Raw genomic sequence first — 21,932 nt, forward strand, 5'->3', positions numbered from 1 at the left:
TTATTTGCCACATAAATTGTTTTCCATGTTGTTATTGTTTAACTTAGTGACAAATTTTTTTTAATAAACATCACTTTAAATCAATTGTAGTCTCATAATTCTTGTATATTATGACTATTGTTAACCATTTAGCCACACGTTACAAATTGATGTAAAGTAACCATTGTATATTTTTAGAGACATTAAAAACGTATATAATATGGCAAAAATCATACTACAGCCACTATAACTTACTATTTACTGTTACTTTTTATACATTTTAGACACATGAAAATACTTTAAATTAAAGTAACGAAACACAACAATATGAAACACAAACAAAATTCATAATTTTATATTAATAATAATTGAAATCGAAATCCATATATACATTACATTCCTAATTAAAATATCAAAGAAATGAAAATTTTCGTAATTTAAAGAATTTAAATAATGGTTAAAAAATCAAACACATCATAAACCAAAACCTAAACATAACTAGCTAGGCATTCATTTTGTTTGTATTTGTCCTTGTCTTCTTCTGAAGGGCATCAGATGATATGTAAGTTTGTTTCCTTTTTGTTGATTTTTGATGTGATATAATTTCTGGTACCTATAACAACAACATTGAAACCAATAAAATTAATTCATCATAAACTTAGTATAGTACTTTATGAAGAAAATAAAGTTTAATGCAAAAAGTATTGGACATATTGAAACAAACCTCTGACTCGGTTTGCACAAGGTATTTTGGCCATGGAACAAAACTTTTATATGCATCCTCAACTAATTTGAATTCTCCAGTTTGATGGGGTAGAAATGCAGTTTTTACAACCACTTCATCAATGGAAACTTTATAGCAATCATCTTGTAGAGGAACTCCATGAATGAATTGTCTTTCTGATGATAAGTGAGTGGTACCGCGGGCAACGATGTTCCTTTTATACGGATATGATAGACTACACTTGATTGGCTACAATGACAAGTAATGTTATAATCTGGAAAAAAAAACAGAAATGTATATTCATCATGTAAAAAAACACTGACCTGGTGAATGGGATTATTTGGTGAAACTTTTGGTATGTCATGATTGATAGTAGTAGTCTTAGACTCAACAGTTTTGTTGGTGGTTTTTGTATTTGCCTGATATCAAAATTTAAGACATATTTAAACATATATTTTAATAAAAAAGATTAAATAAAAGTATTGAAAACTGTAAAGTTAGTATATACTACTGTTGCAGATTTCATGGAAATCAATTTTGCATCGGGTGCTGCAGTTGCAGATTTCGTTTGAACAGGTTTTTTGTTGGGTTTTGGAATAACCTACATAATATAAAGTCTAACATGAAAAATCAGAAATCAGTACCAAACAAATATATATATATATATATATATATATATATATATATATATATATATATATATATATATATATATATATATATATATATATATCAACGATGATCTAATAAGACGATAACATACTGGTGTTACAGGTTCTGAAGGTTCATTGGTTTTGAGACTAACAGGAGACGTTTCATTACTTTGTACAATCTTCTCACTTGAAATACCCTAGAAAATATAAAGAAACATGAAAAATGTTTAAAAGAAATGCAATTTAGAACTAACATTGACAACATATATTTTCAATAAGATTACTTACAATTGTATGAGACAGATTTGGAAAGTCAGCTCCTTTTGCATTAAGATGAGCCAAAACTAGCTTTAGTGTTTGATCTTGTTCATTAACCTTTGTAGACAAAGCCTTGAGTTCAACATCTTTTTTCTCAAGCTCAAGTTTTCCATTATGCAGTGCAACTTTAAGATCTTTAATTTCTTCTTTAGATGACCCTTTGCTGCGAGGAACATTGAAATATCTGTTGTAAGTGACTCCCGTGCCGACACCCTTTAAAAATCCGCCCTTTTCCTTGCCAAAAACTAAGGTCATGGCATCCGTTCCTGGTTCAACATTTACTTGTCCTTCTTTTATCTGCTTCTCATGTTCCATCTACCAAACAAAAAATTAATAATTATTGTCTTAATAACAATGATTAAAATATTTAAATTAAAAGAAAAAGAAAAGTGTAGTGAAGTTACTAGTTTATCAGCCATGATTTTAACATCTTCATCCTTAAATTCTCCTTTACTTTCACGCCCTTTACACCACATAACTGACCTTGGGGGCATTTCCTCCTTCGAAATCACATTCTCTTCAATCTTGATAAAAAAAAATTAAATTATAAAGAATATGAAAAAAAGCATGTTAAATAAAATGATATGAAGTTAATGTAGCTAATGACCAAGCTTACCAACTTCCTCCTAAGAGTTGTATACCCCCCTCGTCCCATCCGATGAGCATACTTTGACATCTTTCTCGCTTTGATAGTCCTTTGTGACACATTCTGTGAAATAAAAGTAACATATTTGTCACGAACTTTTATAACCCAGATTATGATAAATAAATGAATAAGTTTTGAAAAAAGATTTTAACATTAAACTCTTGAGATTGTGTATAAGTCACAAATTTGTTCCAATCATCTTGTTCAGTGATTAGTGCACGATAACGAAGTGGGATTTTTTCAACCTTTTTGGGATTGCCTAGATGTGGTTTGATGTAATCTGCATACAACTTTCTTCTGAAATTCTGTAGAAGAATACCAAGTCTATTCATCACAAATCGTTTTTCACTTTCATGAACCTCAAAATAGCGCTAAAAAAACAATGAGAATGTTAGTATTTAAAACTTAATTTTTACATATATTATGTTATACAGATTAAAAAATTGAAGAAAATTTTACTGTTATCTCTTCCCATAGTATGTCCTTCATTTCCGGTTTAACTTTTTTCCAGCAAAGAGCACTTAATCCCACCTTCTCGCGGACAAGATCACCCAAATAGCTAACAAAGACTGCATTATTCTTCCCTGTAAACTTACCGAATTCATCAAACCTGACATGTTTTTTATCCACCAGAATTGACATATTCAGTCTTCAGTTTTGGCAATCGAGTCATGCCCCTCTTCCTATTTGACCTTGTAGGAACTGTTTTATGGATTTCTTCTTCCGAATCTGATTGGCTATTGTAGTGACTGTCTTTATTTTCACCATTCTCTGTATCCGAATCATATTCTTGGTTTCCATCATCTAGCTCATATTTTGTATTATAGTCAGGGATATCCTCATGTTGTTCCTTGTCAACCTCCATGATTCTTCTGTTGACAAAACAGATTGAAAATAAGTTTGATTGTTTATAAGTTTAATGATAATGTATGAACAAATAATATTACAGACAATTGCTCACATAAACATTTCATCGAACAGTTGGTGTGGAAGAAGCACACCAATATGAAGAATCAAAATTCTTTGTGTTATGCATGATCCGTGATCAATACAATCAATAACATTGAAACTATACGTACACAAACAATATACTTCACTAGAAAGCTTGATGAATGATGAACTGAAGTATGATCCTTTTCGGATATAACCTAACGCTAAACAAAACAATGGTGGAATAAATGACAGTCTATTAAATATTAAAATGATTTAACAGGTCCTAAATTGATGGAGGTTACCAAAAAATTACCGGAATTTCCTTCATCTGATGGATTGATCTTCATAGTTTTGGCGGTGCGATAGATGAAGATTTCCCGCTTTGATTTGGAGCCCAAAACCAATACAAAAAAATATTTGCCTCTCATTAGTTTTTGTGTAAATTCGTTTGACAGATTCAAATGTGTTTCAAATTTTGATCTCATAGAAATCCCACACGATTAGAAGAAAAAATCGTGGTTTGGAAACATGTCCTGCCTTTTCAAAAATTAGTATGATTTAATTGGTAAGAATATAAATATTACATATTTGGTCCTTCTAAGTTAACAATTTATTTTTTGGAAAAACATTTATGACTATTTGAAATAAAAAATATATAAAGTTAAAAAAGTAAATATACAAGGGAAAAATATTATTATATAACAAAAAATATAATTTGAAACTTAGTTGTAACCTGTATTTATGCTAACACAGGGGTATAACAGTCATTTATATATTATATGTTTTATATGTTAATTAATATTGTTATAGCAAGGGTATATTCGTCCATTAATTGTTATTATGATAAAACAAACAAAATTATATAATTTCCTGCTAACTGTGTTTGTATTAGATCAGTTTTAGTGGATTCCTTTCTCTTTTGGTTAATGTTTTTGTTTTTTTCGTAAAGCAATTATTTGCAAACAACCAGATACCCCACTTGGTAAGTGTCAATGTAGTTATTGGTATATTTTGGAATGTCATGGGTTCGAACCCAATTACCAACACTTTTTTTTTCTTTTTTTTTAATGTCTCGATATGTCCCTGATCATCCACTTTTTTATCACTTCTCCACATGCCCCTGATCATCCAGACTCATTGCGTAAATATCCCAAATTAGACAATATGAATTCCTATCGATTCAATCTCTGATAACTACAAAGGCACTGCAACTACGTTTATTCTTCAACCAGAAATTGATGCGTCAACATCAAATTCATACAGGTACAAATACTACATTTAATTAATACAGGAAATTACAAAACAATTACCCTCATAATATGAATATTTGTTATCTCGTTGGGTCATGATGTGTGTAATTATATTTTATTTTGAGTTAACAAGTTTTTTTCTTTCAAGATATTGGATTTATTAGTAATGTGATCTATTTTGTTTATGCACACCAACTGTTTGTTAAAATGGGTCAATAAACAGGAAACGTATATTGCTTGTTGACGCTGTTGTAAGCTGAATATGGATAAGTCTTGGATGGGAGCATACAGAACATCATAAACCTATGTAAAAGGTGTTGCAGAATTTATCAAATATGCAGTGCACAATTACAAGATTTCTAAACATATGGATCCTGCAGATACCAAAAAAAAGATAAGAATTCCCTGTCCATGTGTTAAGTGTGTAAACCACATATCTCATTCGGTGGATGTGGTAGATGATCATCTATTCAGGAATGGAATTGATCAAACATACACAAATTGGAATAAGCATGGAGAAACAGAAGAACCACCAAGAAGTTATGTATATGAACATAATTTTGACATGGATACGTCAAACGATGTAGATTCCACGAACATGAACACAGAAATGCCAACAGATGATGCAGAAACAGTAGAGATGGTTGAAGCTGTAGAAGAAAATTTTATTGGGAACCCTGATAAGTTTAGAGAACTGATAGAGGATGCCGAGAAGCCCATATACACAGGGTGTCATAATTTCACAAAGTTATCTGCAATCATTCAACTACTCAACTTGAAGAGTAAGTATGGAGTATCAGATAAGTGCTTTACAGAATTATTAGTTTTGATAAAAAAAACATGTTACCAGAAGGAAACGAAATGTACAGTAGTACATATGAGGCCAAAAAAGCATTTAAGGCAATGGGTTCAGGGTATACTAAGATACATGCATGTGTCAACAATTGTATACTTTACAGAAACGAATACACAGACTTGGCAGCATGTCCTACTTGTGGTAAATCAAGATGGAAGGTTGATGAACAAAAAAATAAAATTTACAACAATATTCCTGCAAAATGTTTGTGGTACTTTACAATTATTCCGCGCTTCAAGCGTCTTTTTCAGTCTAAGACAACTGCAAAAGATTTAACATGGCACGCAACAGAAAGAAAGGTGGATGTTGGCGTTTTAAGTCACCCAGCTGATTCACCAGCATGGGCTGCCATTGATGACAAATATCCTGATTTTGCTAGTGAACCAAGAAATTTGCGACTAGGCATTTCGGCGGACGGGGTTGATGTGAACAGAGGAAATAGGAGTCATAGTGTTTGGCCTGTTTTAACTGTCATTTACAACCTTCCACCATGGTTGTGTATGAAGAGAAAGTTCATCATGCTTTCGTTATTGATTTCGAGAACACCAGGAAATGATATTGATGTGTTCCTAGCACCTTTTATTGATGATCTGCAATTATTATTTGATTTTGTAGTTAAAACATACGATGCATATGCACAAGAGCATTTTAAACTACGCGCAGTTGTGTTGTGGACTATTAATGATTATCCTGCTTTAGGTACATTAAGTGGTTGCCCATACAGCGGTTTTAAAGGTTGTGTTGTGTGTGGTGAAGAGACACACTACATTAGACTCCCTGAATCGAATAAGCAGAGTTATGCTGGTCATAGAAGATTTCTACCGTATGACCACCCGTTCAGAAGACAAAAGAAGGCATTCAATGGACAACAAGAGTTCTCACCCTCTCCAGAACCTATGAATGGGGAGGAGATATATAACAGGGTAAAATTTATAATTAATAAATGGGGAAAGGTTAATAAGGGCAAGGAGGCAGAAATCCAACAATCAACAAGTTGAAGAGGTGGGAAGATGAATAAAAAAAAAGAGAAAATCACACCAAGTGGGTACTTCAGATGTGGGCCAGCAAAATAATACATACTGGAAGAAATTCAATATGTGGTATAGACAACTAAGGTATTGGCCCGACAATTTGGTTCCACATTGTATAGATTTTATGTATGTGGAAAAGAACGTGGGTGAGAGTTTAACAGGAACTGTTTTGAACGTTCCCGAGAAGACGAAAGATGGTTATAAAGCTCGATTGGATTTGGTTCATTATGGTTTAAAACCAGAGCTGCATCCTCAGATAGAAGGGAACAACACAACACTTCCCGCAGCAGGTTGTACATTGACAAAAGAGGAAAAATACAAATTCTGTGAGACTTTATACAACTTAAGGGTTCCTCAAGGGTATTGTTCTAATTTTTCTAGTTTGGTGAGTCTAAAGGATAGGAAGTTGATCGGACTAAAATCACATGACTATCACATGCTCATGCAACAATTTTTGCCCATAGCAATTCGATCTATTATGCATCCACCCACCAGATTTGCTATTACAAGGTTTTGTTTCTTTTTCAAATCAATATGTAGCAAAGAAATCATAGTGGATGAGCTCGATAAGTTGCAAGAGGAGTTATGTGTAACCTTATGACTTCTTGAGAAACACTTTCCACCATCATTTTTTGATGTGATGATTCATTTAACCGTTCATCTCACTAGGGAAGTAAAATTATGCGGTCCAATATTCTTTAGATGGATGTACCCATTCGAAAGGTTTATGAAGGTTATTAAGGGGCACGGGCGAAACAAAAATAAACCAGAAGGATGCATTGTAGAAGAGAATGTTGCAGAAGAGACAATTGAGTTTTTTAGTCAATTCCTTAAAAGGATGGATACTGTTGGTATTCCACCTGACAATCATAACAATTGTGGAATTCATAAAGGTGTAGATAGTAGCTCTATTACGGACGGTACTCCTCTATCAGCTGCTAAATCGGTAGAAGTTTCTGCAGAACTATTCAGCAAAGCACATTTCTTTGTATTGCAAAATACATCTAAAGTACTCCCATATATCAAGTAAGGTTTTTTACATGTATGTTTTTTTTATAATAATATTAACATTAACGTATTGACAGACGACACATGGAATTTTTGGAACATCTACACCCTACTAAACGAAAGGCACATATAGAACAAGAGCATAGTAAAACATTTGGTCATTGGTTACGAAAGGAGGTATATTCTTGTCAAATATGTTGTGTTCTTTGTTATTTTTTTCTTGATTTCTTAAATTCATAATCTAATTACAATTCAGGTAGAGAGAGAGTTAGGGGCCTGTAGAGAAAGTATAACAGAGACAATGAGATGGATTTCACATGGACCCAATAAGAACATTATTAAATACGATGTATATGCTATTAATGGATATACTTTTCGTACAAAAGCTCGTGAAGGTAAAGTTTACCAAAACAGTGGGGTTAGTGTTGTTGCAACTGACACACACATCAGTAAAGAAGTTGTAACATATGCCAAAAACACTTATTATGGTGTTCTACAAGAGATATGGGTACTAGATTATCATTTTAAAAGAATTCCAATTTTCATGTGTGACTGGGTTGACAATAGAAATGGGGTAAAAAGGGATAAATTGGGGTACAAACTAGTTGAACTAAAAAGATTAGGCCATAAAGGTGATCCCTTCATATTGGCCTCACAAGCACAACAAGTTTTTTACGTGACAGACCCACTCGATCAAAAAATGTCTATTGTGTTCAAGACACCTCCCAAAAATTACAGAGATACATATGAAGATGTAAATGAAGAATTTAGTACTATTGTTCCTCATAATGATAACATATTGCCACGTGTAGACACACTTGACTTGCAGAAGGAAAATGATTATTTTCGTACTGATTGTCACGATATTCTTATACGTACGGTACGTGTTTCTTAATGTCATTAATTACATTTGTAGCTATAATATTTCTCCTTCTTTTAACACTTAATGATCTTTATTTTTTGTTTGTAGAAGGGAAAGGCCAAACCTTGAGCATAGCGTTATGTGGAGAATAAGAAAATGACAAAAAATGACGATGTACTTTAGTTAATATCTTTTTACCATATTATACCATCAAACTATTCTGGTGTAATATTGTTATAACTCAAACATATTTTTTTTCGGTTTTTTACTGTTATATTGTTACACATGTTATAACATTAACTGCATGTAATAGCAATGTACTTTCGTTATGCAATGTTACACAAGTTATGTTGTATTCATTTCATTTATTTATCATAATATTCTGTTAAAATAATTTGTAATCTTTTCATTTATTACGGTGTATTATCTGGTGCAATTAAAAGAATAGATGACAAAAAGGGCAATTTGGTCCTTTCTTATAACTCTTATTCAAGACGACATTATTTTTATTTTATGACTTATAACTCTTATTCAAGACGACATTATTTTTATTTTATGACTATAAGTGCAGCAGAATGTGTACTCGATCCCTTAGTCCTTCACTTGACTCATATATACATGTGAACAAGGAATTAATCTTAATTTTCCAAAGATGAAAATTCTCATTCATCATACTATACAACTTGCATGATTTCCAAGTTTCTATCCAACTGAAACCTTGGGTGATGAGAATCTTTCCTTATTTGGTAAATTATGACACTACCACAAACGACATAATCAAATTCATGTTCCAATGTTGCTATCAATGGAATCATATAAGCAACAAATTTTCACAAATGCCATTGTAAGGATACTTAGAATAAATAAAATCAAAAATTTTCCTTTTATTTTAAAACTTTGCGGAAAAACTTATCCTTACAGTTCAAAAGCATATGAAAAACTTGTTGTTATCTATTCCTAAGCAATATATCATAACTTCTAAGCAACAGCTCAAAATTCTGATCAGTGAACCATGCGATCGAAATCCATCTTCGCGATCAGAATCAACATATACTTTCTTTAAGTTTCTTCACTTTTCTTTGATCCTTAAAACATCAACATGTGACCCAGTCACATCATGTAATAAGAATCTCAGAATAGAAACTTAATAGAGTTAGATAGTGGACTTTACCTGAAATAGAGTCAAACTTCTTGACTTGATCAACCTTATGATCTTTTAGGTAATTAGGCAGCTTCGCTATCAATGCTCTTTCCTTTGGCAATAGACACATATGGACCCTTTGGTAGGACTATCTCAGACTTATCCATTCTCTTTACCATTTGGTCAACCGAGTTGACTATGGCCGATCCCTTTCCATTGGGAAGAGAAAGCTTTTACTGGGTATCCTATGTTACCATTGTCAATGTCCATTGTGGGTTTGGGGAGTTGATCTTCTAATCAAGTTTGTTGTACTAGTACTCAAATCATTTCTGATTCAGCAGCACCTAGCAAATAGATAATATCATTAAGGGTCTTTTCATAGTCTATCTCATAGTAGTCCCAAAGGAACTCACTATGTGACTTAGAAAGTGATGGAACATCCAACTTTCTTAAGACTTTGACACCCAACTCTCCCGGCTTGTCAATATGTGACTTTATCTCCAAGATGTGATCACACATAGACTTTGCTTGCCAATAGGGCTTGAGTGACCTTAAACTTTTCAAGAACTTGTAGATTAGGGAGAATAATTGGATAAGGTGGAGGATGTGAAGTTCCAAGAGATTTGGGAAGATCATTAATGTCTGAACTAGACATCTTTTGGGAGATATTCAAGATAGTTGATCTAAAGTCCTTAATATAACACCCAATATGAAATATTAAGGCTAGGACCCAACACAATATTTTATAACTTGGAAGAGGGATGCCGTAATCCAAGCTATAGAATATTCGAAGATAGGCGAATGACGATTCGCCAATTTCCACCATGAAAAACGAAATAGAAATATTAGGTTTTAACTGGATTTGAAACTCCTAGATCTTTTGAGATTCATTGAACTTTTCAATGTCATGTTTGAATCTCGAGTGTGCCCTTCAGGTTTTGTGACTGGGATGCCGAGGATCACAAAACAAGGTGTGAAGTAACCATGCAAATTACTTGGTACTCTTAAATGTTTATCACCCAACCGATGTGTCGGTTAACCACACACGCTCCACCGGCATATGATAAACTTTAAGAACCCTTTGCCTACCTTGTTAAATCAAGATAGTGTGTCGGTTAACCACACGCACTCCACTAACCGACTTAAGCAAAGTGCAAAGTGTAATTTCATGGGTTAGCACCTTATTCACATTTTCCTAAGTAACTAAGATTGGGAATTTATAAAAGTTTAGTTACTTAGTATTTATCATTAATACTTTTAATGAAGGGAGAATTATAGTCCTTGTCCTACCCGTTCGGCTAAGGACCCTCCACTAGTCAAGGAAGCGGTGGGTGAGAGTGGACACCCATTAAACTGCCATTTTATAGGCAGTAACCTTATACCCCCCTTATAGACCGGCTTCGTGAATGAGGCCTACTAACGGTAAGACTGACTTGCTCTTATACATATATTTATTATTAACTTATAATATTATAAAGTATAAGGGTTGAAATTTAACTTTTAAAATCCTAAGGGCTTAATTTGGAATTAAAGTATTCATGAAAGAAAACTTTTCAAATTCCAAAACTTGAGGGCAAGTTTTGAACTATTCAAAAACTTTTCAATTCCATAACTTATGTATTTAAAGTAGTTTTAATTCAACAAACTCTTCAAGTTCCATAACTTGAGGACAAGTTATGGAAGACTTTAAACCATTAAAGAATGTGACTTTTCTTTATTCATAACCTATGGAAATATTTATGAGTTTTATGACTCTTAAATGTGACTTTTCATCTAACTTGAGGAAAAGTTACAAAAAACACATTTTAGAATCAACTCTTAGATTAATTTGGATTAAAAACCACAATTTCACATAACATTCCTATTAATCTAAGCAACTCATAAGAACAAGATAATTCATTCAAACTTCTTTCATGTAATTAGCCTAATCATTAAACTAATACAAAACATGAATCTATTGATAATTATCTTTGAAATTGGATTAGCATGAACATTACCACATCAAAAACAGATTTATAGGTTCAAAAACAGCTTATGGTAATGTTCCTAGTCCATTTCTAGCAAAAAAAACTCGAAGATATGCTGTCAGGGGGTCCAACTCGTCGAGTGCATGAACCAACTCGGCGAGTTGGATCGTTTTGCACACTTTTAAGCCTTGGACTCGTCGAGTCCCTTCATGGACTCGGCGAGTCTGCTGAGCAGACAGCACAAAACTTTGATTTTTCAGCAATTTTTGCAAGTATAACAAGAAAACAAGCCTAAGCTCTGATACCACTGTTGGGTTTTGAACATTCTAACACTCCTAAGTGTACATGCAACCCTAAATACCTTGGATCTATGTTTTCTCTATTATACATGCAAATATGAATATCCAAGGTATAATCCTAACTAGCATACCAAAACATTGATAATAGGGTAATAAAACAGATAGAATACATACCTTGTTGTTGTTGCTTGACTCCATGAAACTTGAGAGCCTAGTTCCCCATGTGTGACACCTCAAATGGTTCACACAACATCATGAAAACTTGGAATAACCATGAGAAGAAGACACTCCAAGCTCAAATTGACTAGCCATCACATATGTATTACTTGTGCCAATTTCTTGAGCTAAAGGGGTCCTTATATAGTGTGCACATTAGGGTTACTCCATGTAACCCATGACTTTACCCATTCCTTATGCTCCATGGGTTTTAACCTCCATGGAGTATCCATGGGTCACCACATGGGTTAAACCCAACATAAGGAATCTTGGATCATAAGCCCACGTATATAAGAATGAATGATTTACACAATCAATCCCCATATATTTAATTAGTCTCTTTTTGATCACTAAATTAAGTCCAAATTAATTCTTGATCAATACTAATTAAATAACATGATTTCATATTAATATATTAGAACTTATAATATATTAATATGTCACAAAATGTCATCTCCTCACAAACGGTCTATCCAAATGTTCCGATGCCATGCAACCCAAATGGACCATGCCGAGTCGGATCAAGTACATACCAATTATAGTTACAGACTTAGACACTAACCCAACAGAACCTCCATCGGCTTCCTCTTCCTGAGGTGCTCCAGATCGATCTCCCTCTCCCTGGCCCGAGCAATCATATCCTCCAGCGTCTTGCAGCTGGACCTGCTCACAAACTCCCTGATGTCACTCCTCAGCATCACGTGATATCGGGCCTTCTTCATTTCCTCGTCCGCGACATACTGCAGAACAAGAAGAGCCCTCTCCCTGAGCTTGGTGGTGACTTCCGCCACTGTCTCTGTAGTCAGCCGCAAATCCTGAAACTCTCGTGCTAACTGTTGCACCTCAATCACTGGTGCAAACTCGGCCCTGAACCTGGTCGAGAAATCACTCCATGTCATCGCGTCCGACGCGGCATCATCCCCATTGGCATGACCAACCTCCTCCCACTAATCTCGTGCTCTGTCCTTCAGAAGACAGGAGGCAAGTCGGACCTTTCCCCCTCAGGGCACCCGCTCATACGGAAATGGGGTCCCTAGCCCCATGATAATCCGGAGCTCCACAAGCTCTGAACTCTTGGAATGTCAGCGAACGCGCCCCCATCATGGCCATTATCTCAGTACGAAAAACTCCCAGCTTCTCATTCAGAAGCTCCAAAATACCCTCCTTGACTGAACCAAAGATCACAAGAGTCTGGTCTAGAATACTGCGCGTAACCTCAGCTGAAATAAACTCCCGCATCCGCTCCTCGAGCTGCTCGGCTCCTGAACTTGAGCTTGATCCCTCTCTGGCGCCTAATCCGCCCACTGGTCTCTCACGCAACGTCACCATGCTGAAAACATGCCATAACAACCATCAGAATACACATCACTACCGAGGGATCACACACGCACTACAAGTTCCCTGATTTTATCTCAGTCCTTCTTGAATCGAGTACAGAAGTTCTGCTTTCAGTAGTATGGGCCCTTACTACCTTCCACATCTATCTGTACTTTCCTCAAGAGTTGCCTCGACTACACCAAGTCCCTTTCACTGCTACTAACACTGCTCCCAGCACTACTCTCATCCATAGGCTTGCCCTATGGTATCCTCTATCTCATTCTGTCCTCAGTTGCTGAAGGAATTGTCAGTAATGTCAACTAGCTACCTCATGAATATAGACACATACAACAGAGATCAGATAATCCTTCGAGTAAAAGACTCATCCCTAGAACGGTTGGACTCAAACAAGAGTTGCGCAATAGGGTCAAATCTTGTCACTCTGAGATTATCCAGCCTGTGCCACATGTGACTTAGCATATTCACTTAATATCTAGCTCGCATTACTAAAATTCCCACAAGCACAAAGCAAGCAGCATTCAGACAATGGGAAAACTAACCACATAATCCAATCAAACTGTTTAATCCCCAACTCAAGAATCTGTACTAGCATGCAATTCATAAAGCTCATATAATCAGGCATAACCTAAACATGCTATCCTACCACTGACTAATCAATACTAGCATGCAGCTCAATAAACACATATAACATGCATACAAGGCATCCTTCCTAGATCCTTAGCCCTAGTACTAGCATGCTGATCACATAATCATATCATAACATAAACTTGTATAGGTAATTTGGGAGAACCCTTTTCTCATATCATAAAAACAATTTTCTTTGAAAATTTTCATACCAAGTCCTCAGTTTGAGTTCAGACACCCCCGAGAGTGTATCTGAATCCCTCAAACCAAGGCTCTGATACCAACTTGTAACATCCCAAAATTCAAGACCAAAAATTTCATTTTTAAATCATTAGTGAAAGCCATAATTATCCACCATTTCATTCATAAAAAAACTGTTATATCAAATCAGAGTATAATCTCAAAACATATTCTTTTTATCAGAGTAAAACATCCCAGGCTAAACAAACTATGGTGTGTGCCATGCGATCACCCCGAGCTCTTCCCTCCGCTACCGGAAGTACCTGAAACCAGAACTGAAAATTGTAAGCACGAAGCTTAGTGAGTTCCCCAACCTACCACATACCACATACATAACCACATACTGGGCCCCCGCCCGCTGCATCGGGACTTGCCTGGCATCAGACTAACTCCGGCATCGGGCCCGCTTGGTATACATATCTATTCTCTTAGGCCCCGCCTGTCTCTGGGCCCCGCCTGCTAAGCATATAACATAACACATAACAAATAAGCTAAACATACTCTACTATACTCCTGATCTAAGGCCTCGCCTAACTTGGCCCTCGCCCCTGTCCTACTACTGGTGAGTCATGGAACCCTGTCCACACTCCTGCTGATAGTGAGATACGGCCCCCCGCCCACACTTACCTCCCTCCAAACTTGGGCCTCGCCCCTGCTCTGCTACTAATGAGATACAGAACCCTGTCCATACTAGGCTAGTGAAGAGATACGGGACCTCGCCCGAACTCACCTCCCTACCAGGCACATACAAGTATCACAAAGACAACAAGTATAATCTAACAAGCGACATATAAACCTTCCTCGGGCTTGCGCCGGCATCGGACCTTGGTCCGGAACCATACTATCATAAACATTCCTCGGGCTTACCTCGGTATCGTACCTTGGTCCGAAACCTATAAACAATGATACATGCAAAAATCACAACTACCACTGGCATACTAACATTCCTTGGGCCTCGCCCGACACATATCATAAATTGCCTAGGGATAACCCCTGGGTCTTCCTACTACACACAAACATAATGGGCCGGCATTGTAGCCGTAGATCCATGCACACAATGAGGAGACTCACCTTGCACTGCTGAAACCTCGACTGGAACTCTGATGACGATGAACTGGCGATTCCCGAACTGCTGATCCTTCGGTTCCTCGAGCTACCGATATCAAAATAACACTTAGATCAATATGCCCTACAGAAGTCAAACTAAATCAACTCTGGTCAAAGCCAAAGTCAACGGTCAATGGTCAAAGTCAACACTTCCAAGTTGACCCTACTTGCCGAGTCAGCCTACTGACTCGCCGAGTTCTAGAACTCATACACCTTATAATTCACGACACGACTCGCCGAGTCACCCTATGACTCGTCGAGTTCTTCAACTTCTGAGTCCTAGTCATGTCCAACCCACTGAGTCACCTCCTCAACTCAGTAGTTCCACTTACAACCAGAAAATGAGTTAGGGTTCACGGTCCGACTCGCCGAGTCCATGAACAACTCACTGAGTCCTCCTTGTGACATATCCATTCAGTCGATTCTAATCCATTTCAATGCTTCTAACTCATAGATCTGGACTCCTTAGACTAGCATTACACGTAAAGTTGCTAACTTTACGCTCATGCATGATGTTATGAAGCTAAAACACTCATTCCAAGCCAAAATGAAGGCCTAAATCATGTCATGGAGTCATGGCTGAATAAAGGTGGTAACTCTGAGATTCTAAAGCTCAGAAATGTCCATATCTGAAGTCCTTTCATCCCCCAAGGTTCAAATCTCGGAATGACCTTGGAAAGGACCCAAAAAGTGCAAATAACAAGTCCATAAGAAGATCTAAATGGATAGAAGCCAAGGTATAAGCATTATACCTTTAACAAGTCTGAGATATCCCAATAACTCTAGATCTTTTGCCTTCCTTTGATGTCTTCACTCTTTGCCTTCCTTCTCCTAGCTTCAAACCACACAATTGCAAGGAAAATGGCTCAAGATTGCACAAGGTTAATTAGGGTTTCGAGAGTAAGTTTGGGAGGTGATAAAACCGGAAGGGAGGCTGAATATGATGCTTAAATAGGGCACCAAGTCTCGATTTTAGGGTTTCCCAAACCCAGACCAGACTCGCCGAGTCGGCCACTTAACCCACTGACACGGAACTCGCTTCGACTCGTCGAGTTCTTCCTTGGACTCGATGAGTTGACTCATTGACTTAGGGTTTTTCCTTTCCCAACTTGGCCTCCTGGATTCTGAGTGTTACACCATCAGTTTGTGTCTACGCAGCATTATGGTACACTTGTGGAGCTACATGAGGCTGCTAGGAGTCAGAGGGGCCACACTTGTGGCAAGTGTGGCATGGTTCATGAGGGTCCTTTCCGATCTACATTTGGGTGCCACAAATGTGGCAAGGATGGGCATTACGCCAAGGACTTTCGCCAACAGGTTTCCACACCGACCACCAGGATTTGTAATCACTGTGAGCAGGTTGGCCATGTGAAGGCCAACTATCCTTCTCTCACTGGAAGACCGGCGCAGGCTCCAGCGCCGGCTACTTTGAGGATCACCGATGGGCGCCAGGGTAGGGCGGAGCCCCCGAGGGCTCGAGGTCGCACCTTTCAGCTCACGACAAAGGAGGTTAGGGCGGTGCCAAACGTGGTTATTGGTATGTTTCCATTTATCATTTTGTCGATTATATTATGGTATTCTTATATTTATGTTTCTGATAGGTACATTCTTAGTGAATTCTTTGCCTACTCTTGTGTTATTCGACTCGGGCGCGAGTCAGTCCTTTGTATCTTAGTCTTTTAGTAGGGATTTCGATATGACCCTTGCCAAGTTGGAGTGTCCGTTACGGGTTTCTATCGCCAACGAACATGAGGTTTCTGCATCCAGAGTGTATCAGGGTTGTGTCTTGAAGATCTTCGGGGTGCCTTATCTGACTGATTTGATTCATATCCCAATGGGGTATGTATACGTGATAGTAGGGATGGATTGGCTGAGCAGGTTTGGTGCTATGATAGACTGCAAGGGTCAGCGAGTGGTAGTTCGAACCCCAGGTTGGGTAGAACTAGTCATCTATGGAGAGGATACCAGGATTGGGTCTGATTTTTGTTCGGCAGCTAGGGCTCGACAGTATATTCAGCACGGGTGTGTGGGTTATCTTGCCTATGCGGTTGATACACGGGTTGGGGAGCAGGCATCGATTTCAAATGTGTCAGTTGTTAGGAGTTTTCCGGTGTGTTTTTAGAGGAGTTACCTGGTGTACCTCCCGATAGGCATGTTGAGTTCAGGATTTACCTAGTGTGAGGTGCGGCTCCGATTGCCAAGGCGTCGTACCATTTCGCACTGCCTGAGATGCAGGAGTTGTCCTCTCAGCTTCAGGAGTTGTTAGGCAAGCAGTTCATCAGACCGAGCAATTCGTCGTGGGGAGTACCAATTTTGTTCATCAAGAAGAAGGATGGTTCACACCGGATGTGAATTGATTACCGGGAGTTAAAAAAGTTGACAGTGAAGAACTGTTATCCCCTTCCGTGGATTGACAACCTCTTTGATCAGTTGCAGGGCACATCTTGGTTCTCCGAGATAGTGTTGGATTAATGTCTATGTCCATAACTATAATTGGTAAGACTTGACCCGACCCGGCATGGTCCATTTGGGTTGCATGGCATCATGCATTTGGATAGACTATAATGAGAGAAATAACACTTAAGGTTGGTTAATATATTATAAGTTCTAATATATTAATAAGGTTATTTAATTAGTATTGATCAAGAATTAATTTGGAAATAATTAAGTGATCAAAAGGAGACTAATTAAATATATGGGTTGATTGTGTAAATCATTCATTCTTATATATGTGGGCTTGTGATCCAAGATTTCTTATGTTGGACTAAGTCCATGGGGTGACCCATGGATACTCCATGGAGGTTAAAATCCATGGAGCATAAGGAATGGGTAAAGTTATGAGTTACATGGTGTAACCCTAATAGCCACCATATAAAAGAATCCCATGGCTCAAGAAATCGAGCACTAATGTGTGAGTGTGAGGGCTAGACGATTTCAAGGAGTGTTCAAGTTTCTCTCAAGTTATTCCAAGTGTATTTGGTGTTGTGTGAACCATTTGAGGTGCCACACTTGGGGCACTAGGCACTCAAGCTTCATGAAGACATTCTACATCAAAGAGGTATGTATTCTATCTTGTTATATTTATTATTTTGTATGCTAGATTAGGATAATACCTTGGATGTTCATAATTGTATGTATAATAGAGAAAACATAGATCCAAGGTATTTAGGGTTGCATGTACACTTAGGAGTGTTAGAATGCTCATAACCCATCAGTGGTATCAGAGCCTAGGCTTGTTTTCTTGTTATACTTGCAAAAGTAGCTGAAAATCGAGTTGGATGCATATATTCGATTGTTTTGGCTGGAATTGGACTAGGAACATTACCCTAAGATGTTTTTGTAAACTTGTTTTTGATGTGGTAATGTTCATGCTAATCCAATTTCTAAGATAATTGTCATAATTTCAATATTTGTATTAGTTTGTATGTTCATGCTAATTTCTTGAAGATTGATGATTTGAATTATGTTGTTCTTATGAGGTTCTTAGATTAATAGAAAAGTTGTGTGAAATAGTTGTTTTCAATCCATTTTAATCTAAGAGTTGATTCCAAAGTGTGTTTTTGTAACTTGTCCTCAAGTTATATGAAAAGTCACATTTAAGAATCATAAAACTCATAAAAGTTGGCAAAGGTTACAAAATGAAGAGTCTAGTTCTAATTAAATGGTTTTATGACTCCATAACTTGTCCTCAAGTTATGGAGGTTCAAGAGTCTCTTCATTAAATTAAAAAAAAAAGTGTAACCTTAATTAGTTCCATAAGTTACAATAAAAAAAAGTTATTTTTTTTATTAATTAGTTTAAAGTCTTCCATAACTTGTCCTCAAGTTATGGAACTTGAAGAGTTTTTTTTTTAATTAAAACTACTTTAAACTCATAAGTTATGGAATTAATTAGTTTTGAATAGTTTCAAAACTTGCCCTCAAGTTTTGGAATTTGAAAAGTTTTCACTTATGAATACTTTAATTCCAAGTTAGCCCTTAGAATTTTAAAAGTTAAAATTCAACCCTTATACTTTATAATATTATAAGTTAATAATATTTATATATATGTATAAGAGTAAAGTCAGTCTTACCGTTAGTAGGCCTCATTCACGAAGCCGGTCTATAAGGGGGGTATAAGGTTACTGCCTATAAAATGGCAGTTTAATGGGTGTCCACTCTCACCCACCGCTTCCTTGACTGGTGGAGGGTCGTTAGCCGAACGGGTAGGACAAGGACTATAATTCTCCCTTCATTAAAAGTATTAATGATAAATACTAAGTAACTAAACTTTTTATAAATTCCCAATCTTAGTTACTTAGGAAAATGTGAATAAGGTGCTAATCCATGAAATTACACTTTGCACTTTCTTTAAACCGTTAGTGGAGCGTGTGTGGTTAACCGGCACACTAACCTGGATTTAACAAAGTAGGCAAAGGGTAACTTAATAGTTATCATAGTATCGGTGGAGCTCGTGTGGTTAACCGGCACATCGATTGAGGGGTAAATATTAAGGGTACCAAGTATATTTGCATGGTTACTTCACACCTTGTTTTGTGATCCTCGGCATCCCAGTCACCAAACCTGAAGGGCACACTCGAGATTGAAACATGCCATTGAAAAGTTCAATGAATCTCAAAAGATCTAGGAGTTTCAAATCCAATTAAAAACCTAATTACATTATTTCGTTTTTCATGGTGGAAATTGGTAAATCGTCATTTACCTACCTTCAACTATTTTATAACTCGGATTACGGCATCCCTCTTCCAGTTATAAATAGGTTGTTGGATCCTAGCCTTAATATTTCATATTGGGTGTTATATTAACGACTTTAGATCAACTATCTTGAATATCTCCCAAAAGATGTCTAGTTCAAACATCTATGATCTTCCCAAATCTCTTGGAACTTTACTTCCTCCACCTCCTCCAATTATTCTCCCTAACCCACAAGTTCAAAGGTCACTCAATCCCTATTGGCAAGCAAGGTCTATGTGTGATCACATCTTGGAGATGAAGTCACATATTGACAAGCCGGGAGAGTTGGGTGTCAAAGTCTTGAGAAAGTTGGATGTTCAATCACTTTCTAAGTCACATAGTGAGTTCCTTTGGGACTACTATGAAACAGACTATGACATGAACCTTAATGATCATATCTATTTGCTTGGTGCTACTGAATCAGCAATGATTTCGAGGACCAGTAAAGCAAATTTGATTAGAATATCAACTTCCCAAACTTCTATGGACTTTGAAAATGGTAACATTGGATATCCAGAAAATCTTTCGCTTCCCAATGGAAAGGGATTGGCCATAGTCAACTCGGTTGACCAAATGGTAAAGAGAAAGGCAAGTCTGTGATAGTCCAGTACACCATTCCCAAAGAGTCCATATGTTTCTCTTTCCAAAGGAAGGGGCATTGATTGCGAAGCTGCCTATTTACCTGAAAGATCATAAGGTTGATCAATTCAAGAAGTTTGACTCTTCTTCAGGTAAAAGTCCATTATCTAACTCTGTTAAGTTTCTATTATGAGATTCTCATTACATGATGTGACTGGGTCACATGTTGATGCTTTAAGAATCAAAGAAAAGTGAAGAAACTTAAAGGAAGTACATGCTGATTCTGATCACGAACATGGATTTCGATCGCATGGTTTGGTGATCAGAATTTCTGAAGCTGTTACTTAGGAGTTATGATATATTGCTTAGGAATAGATAACAATAAGTTTTTCATATGCATTTGCATTGTAAGGATAAGTTTTTCCGGAAGTTTTAAAATAAAAAACAATTTTGATTTATTTATTTTAAGTATCCTTACAATGGCATTTGTGAAAAAATTGTTGTTTACATGTTTCCATTGATAGCAATATTGGAAAATGGATTTGATTCTTTCATTTGTGGTAGTGTCATAATTTACCAAATAAGGAAAGATTCTCATTCCCAAGGCTTCAGTTGGATAGAAACTTGGAATCATGCAAGTTGAATAGTATGATGAATGAGAACTTTCAAGCATTGGAAAATTAAGACTTGTTCACATGGATGTGTGAGTCAAGTTAAGGACTAAAGGGATCGAGTACACATTCTTGTGCACTGGTCAAGTCCACCACAAAGCTCGTTAAGACTATTCGTCATGATTTACTAAATTTTAGTAAATATGGTTATACTTACAAGTTTAAGTATAATTCTGAAACATTGGAAAAGTCTCAATGTATGGCAGAACGAATGGGAAGAATCAAATTAGGCAGACAGATAAAAGTTTCTCAAATCTGAAAAGATGGGAGAGTACTTTAGTATCATGTTTTGTGATCATCTTAATGATTAAAGAACCACATCACAATTGGTCTTCTAAGGACATCTTAGTGCATTCTTATGACTAAGAAGAGGAGTCATGAATTGTTGAAATGGTTAAATCAAGAAGATGAGTCATACTTCGTTTCAAAACAAGTCTTAGAGTCATACTCCAAGACTATAAGTTGAGTGACATATCTTAAAGAGGGTTTGTTAACACTAGTCAAATGTAAGAGTAAAAGGTTATCTACTCTTGTACATTTGAAATTGGTAAGTTGTGATGTTTTGGATAAAACAGAGACCAACTTAGGCCAATTGTGTAAAGTGTTAGTCTTGATAAAGAATCCGCACTATCTCTTGAATATTTGACCAAGGGAGTCTTATATGTCAAGAGGACAGTGGGAGTCTTAAAGCTCTTGAAAGTTTCAAGACTTAATCAAGAATAAAACCTAAAGTCCTTCACTAGCACATGACTTGAGG

At 36.6% G+C, this 21,932-nt stretch overlaps 1 protein-coding gene across 1 annotated transcript; it reads left to right on the forward strand.

The window, feature by feature from the left end:
* Positions 1–4,870: 4,870 nt before the first annotated feature.
* On the forward strand, positions 4,871–8,389 carry LOC145140457 (uncharacterized). The gene is made up of 7 exons (XM_079073943.1): positions 4,871–5,285; positions 5,354–6,282; positions 6,530–6,775; positions 7,124–7,416; positions 7,476–7,575; positions 7,655–8,278; positions 8,369–8,389. Exons 1-7 carry the CDS (start codon positions 4,871–4,873, stop codon positions 8,387–8,389), a joined length of 2,628 nt encoding a protein of 875 aa, XP_078930069.1.
* The last annotated feature ends 13,543 nt before the right edge of the window (positions 8,390–21,932 follow it).

The sequence above is a fragment of the Lactuca virosa genome, chromosome 9, assembly GCF_052849685.1.
Source record: "Lactuca virosa cultivar CGN04683 chromosome 9, Lactuca_virosa_CGN04683_v6, whole genome shotgun sequence".
NCBI lineage: Eukaryota > Viridiplantae > Streptophyta > Magnoliopsida > Asterales > Asteraceae > Lactuca > Lactuca virosa.

Coding starts and splice junctions, on each gene's coding strand:
- LOC145140457 (XM_079073943.1), top strand. CDS start 4,871: ATGGATCCTGCAGATACCAAAAAAAAGATAAGAATTCCCTGTCCATGT. Junction 7,417..7,475: donor AAAGTACTCCCATATATCAA/GTAAGGTTTTTT, acceptor ACGTATTGACAG/ACGACACATGGAATTTTTGG. Junction 7,576..7,654: donor GTCATTGGTTACGAAAGGAG/GTATATTCTTGT, acceptor ATTACAATTCAG/GTAGAGAGAGAGTTAGGGGC.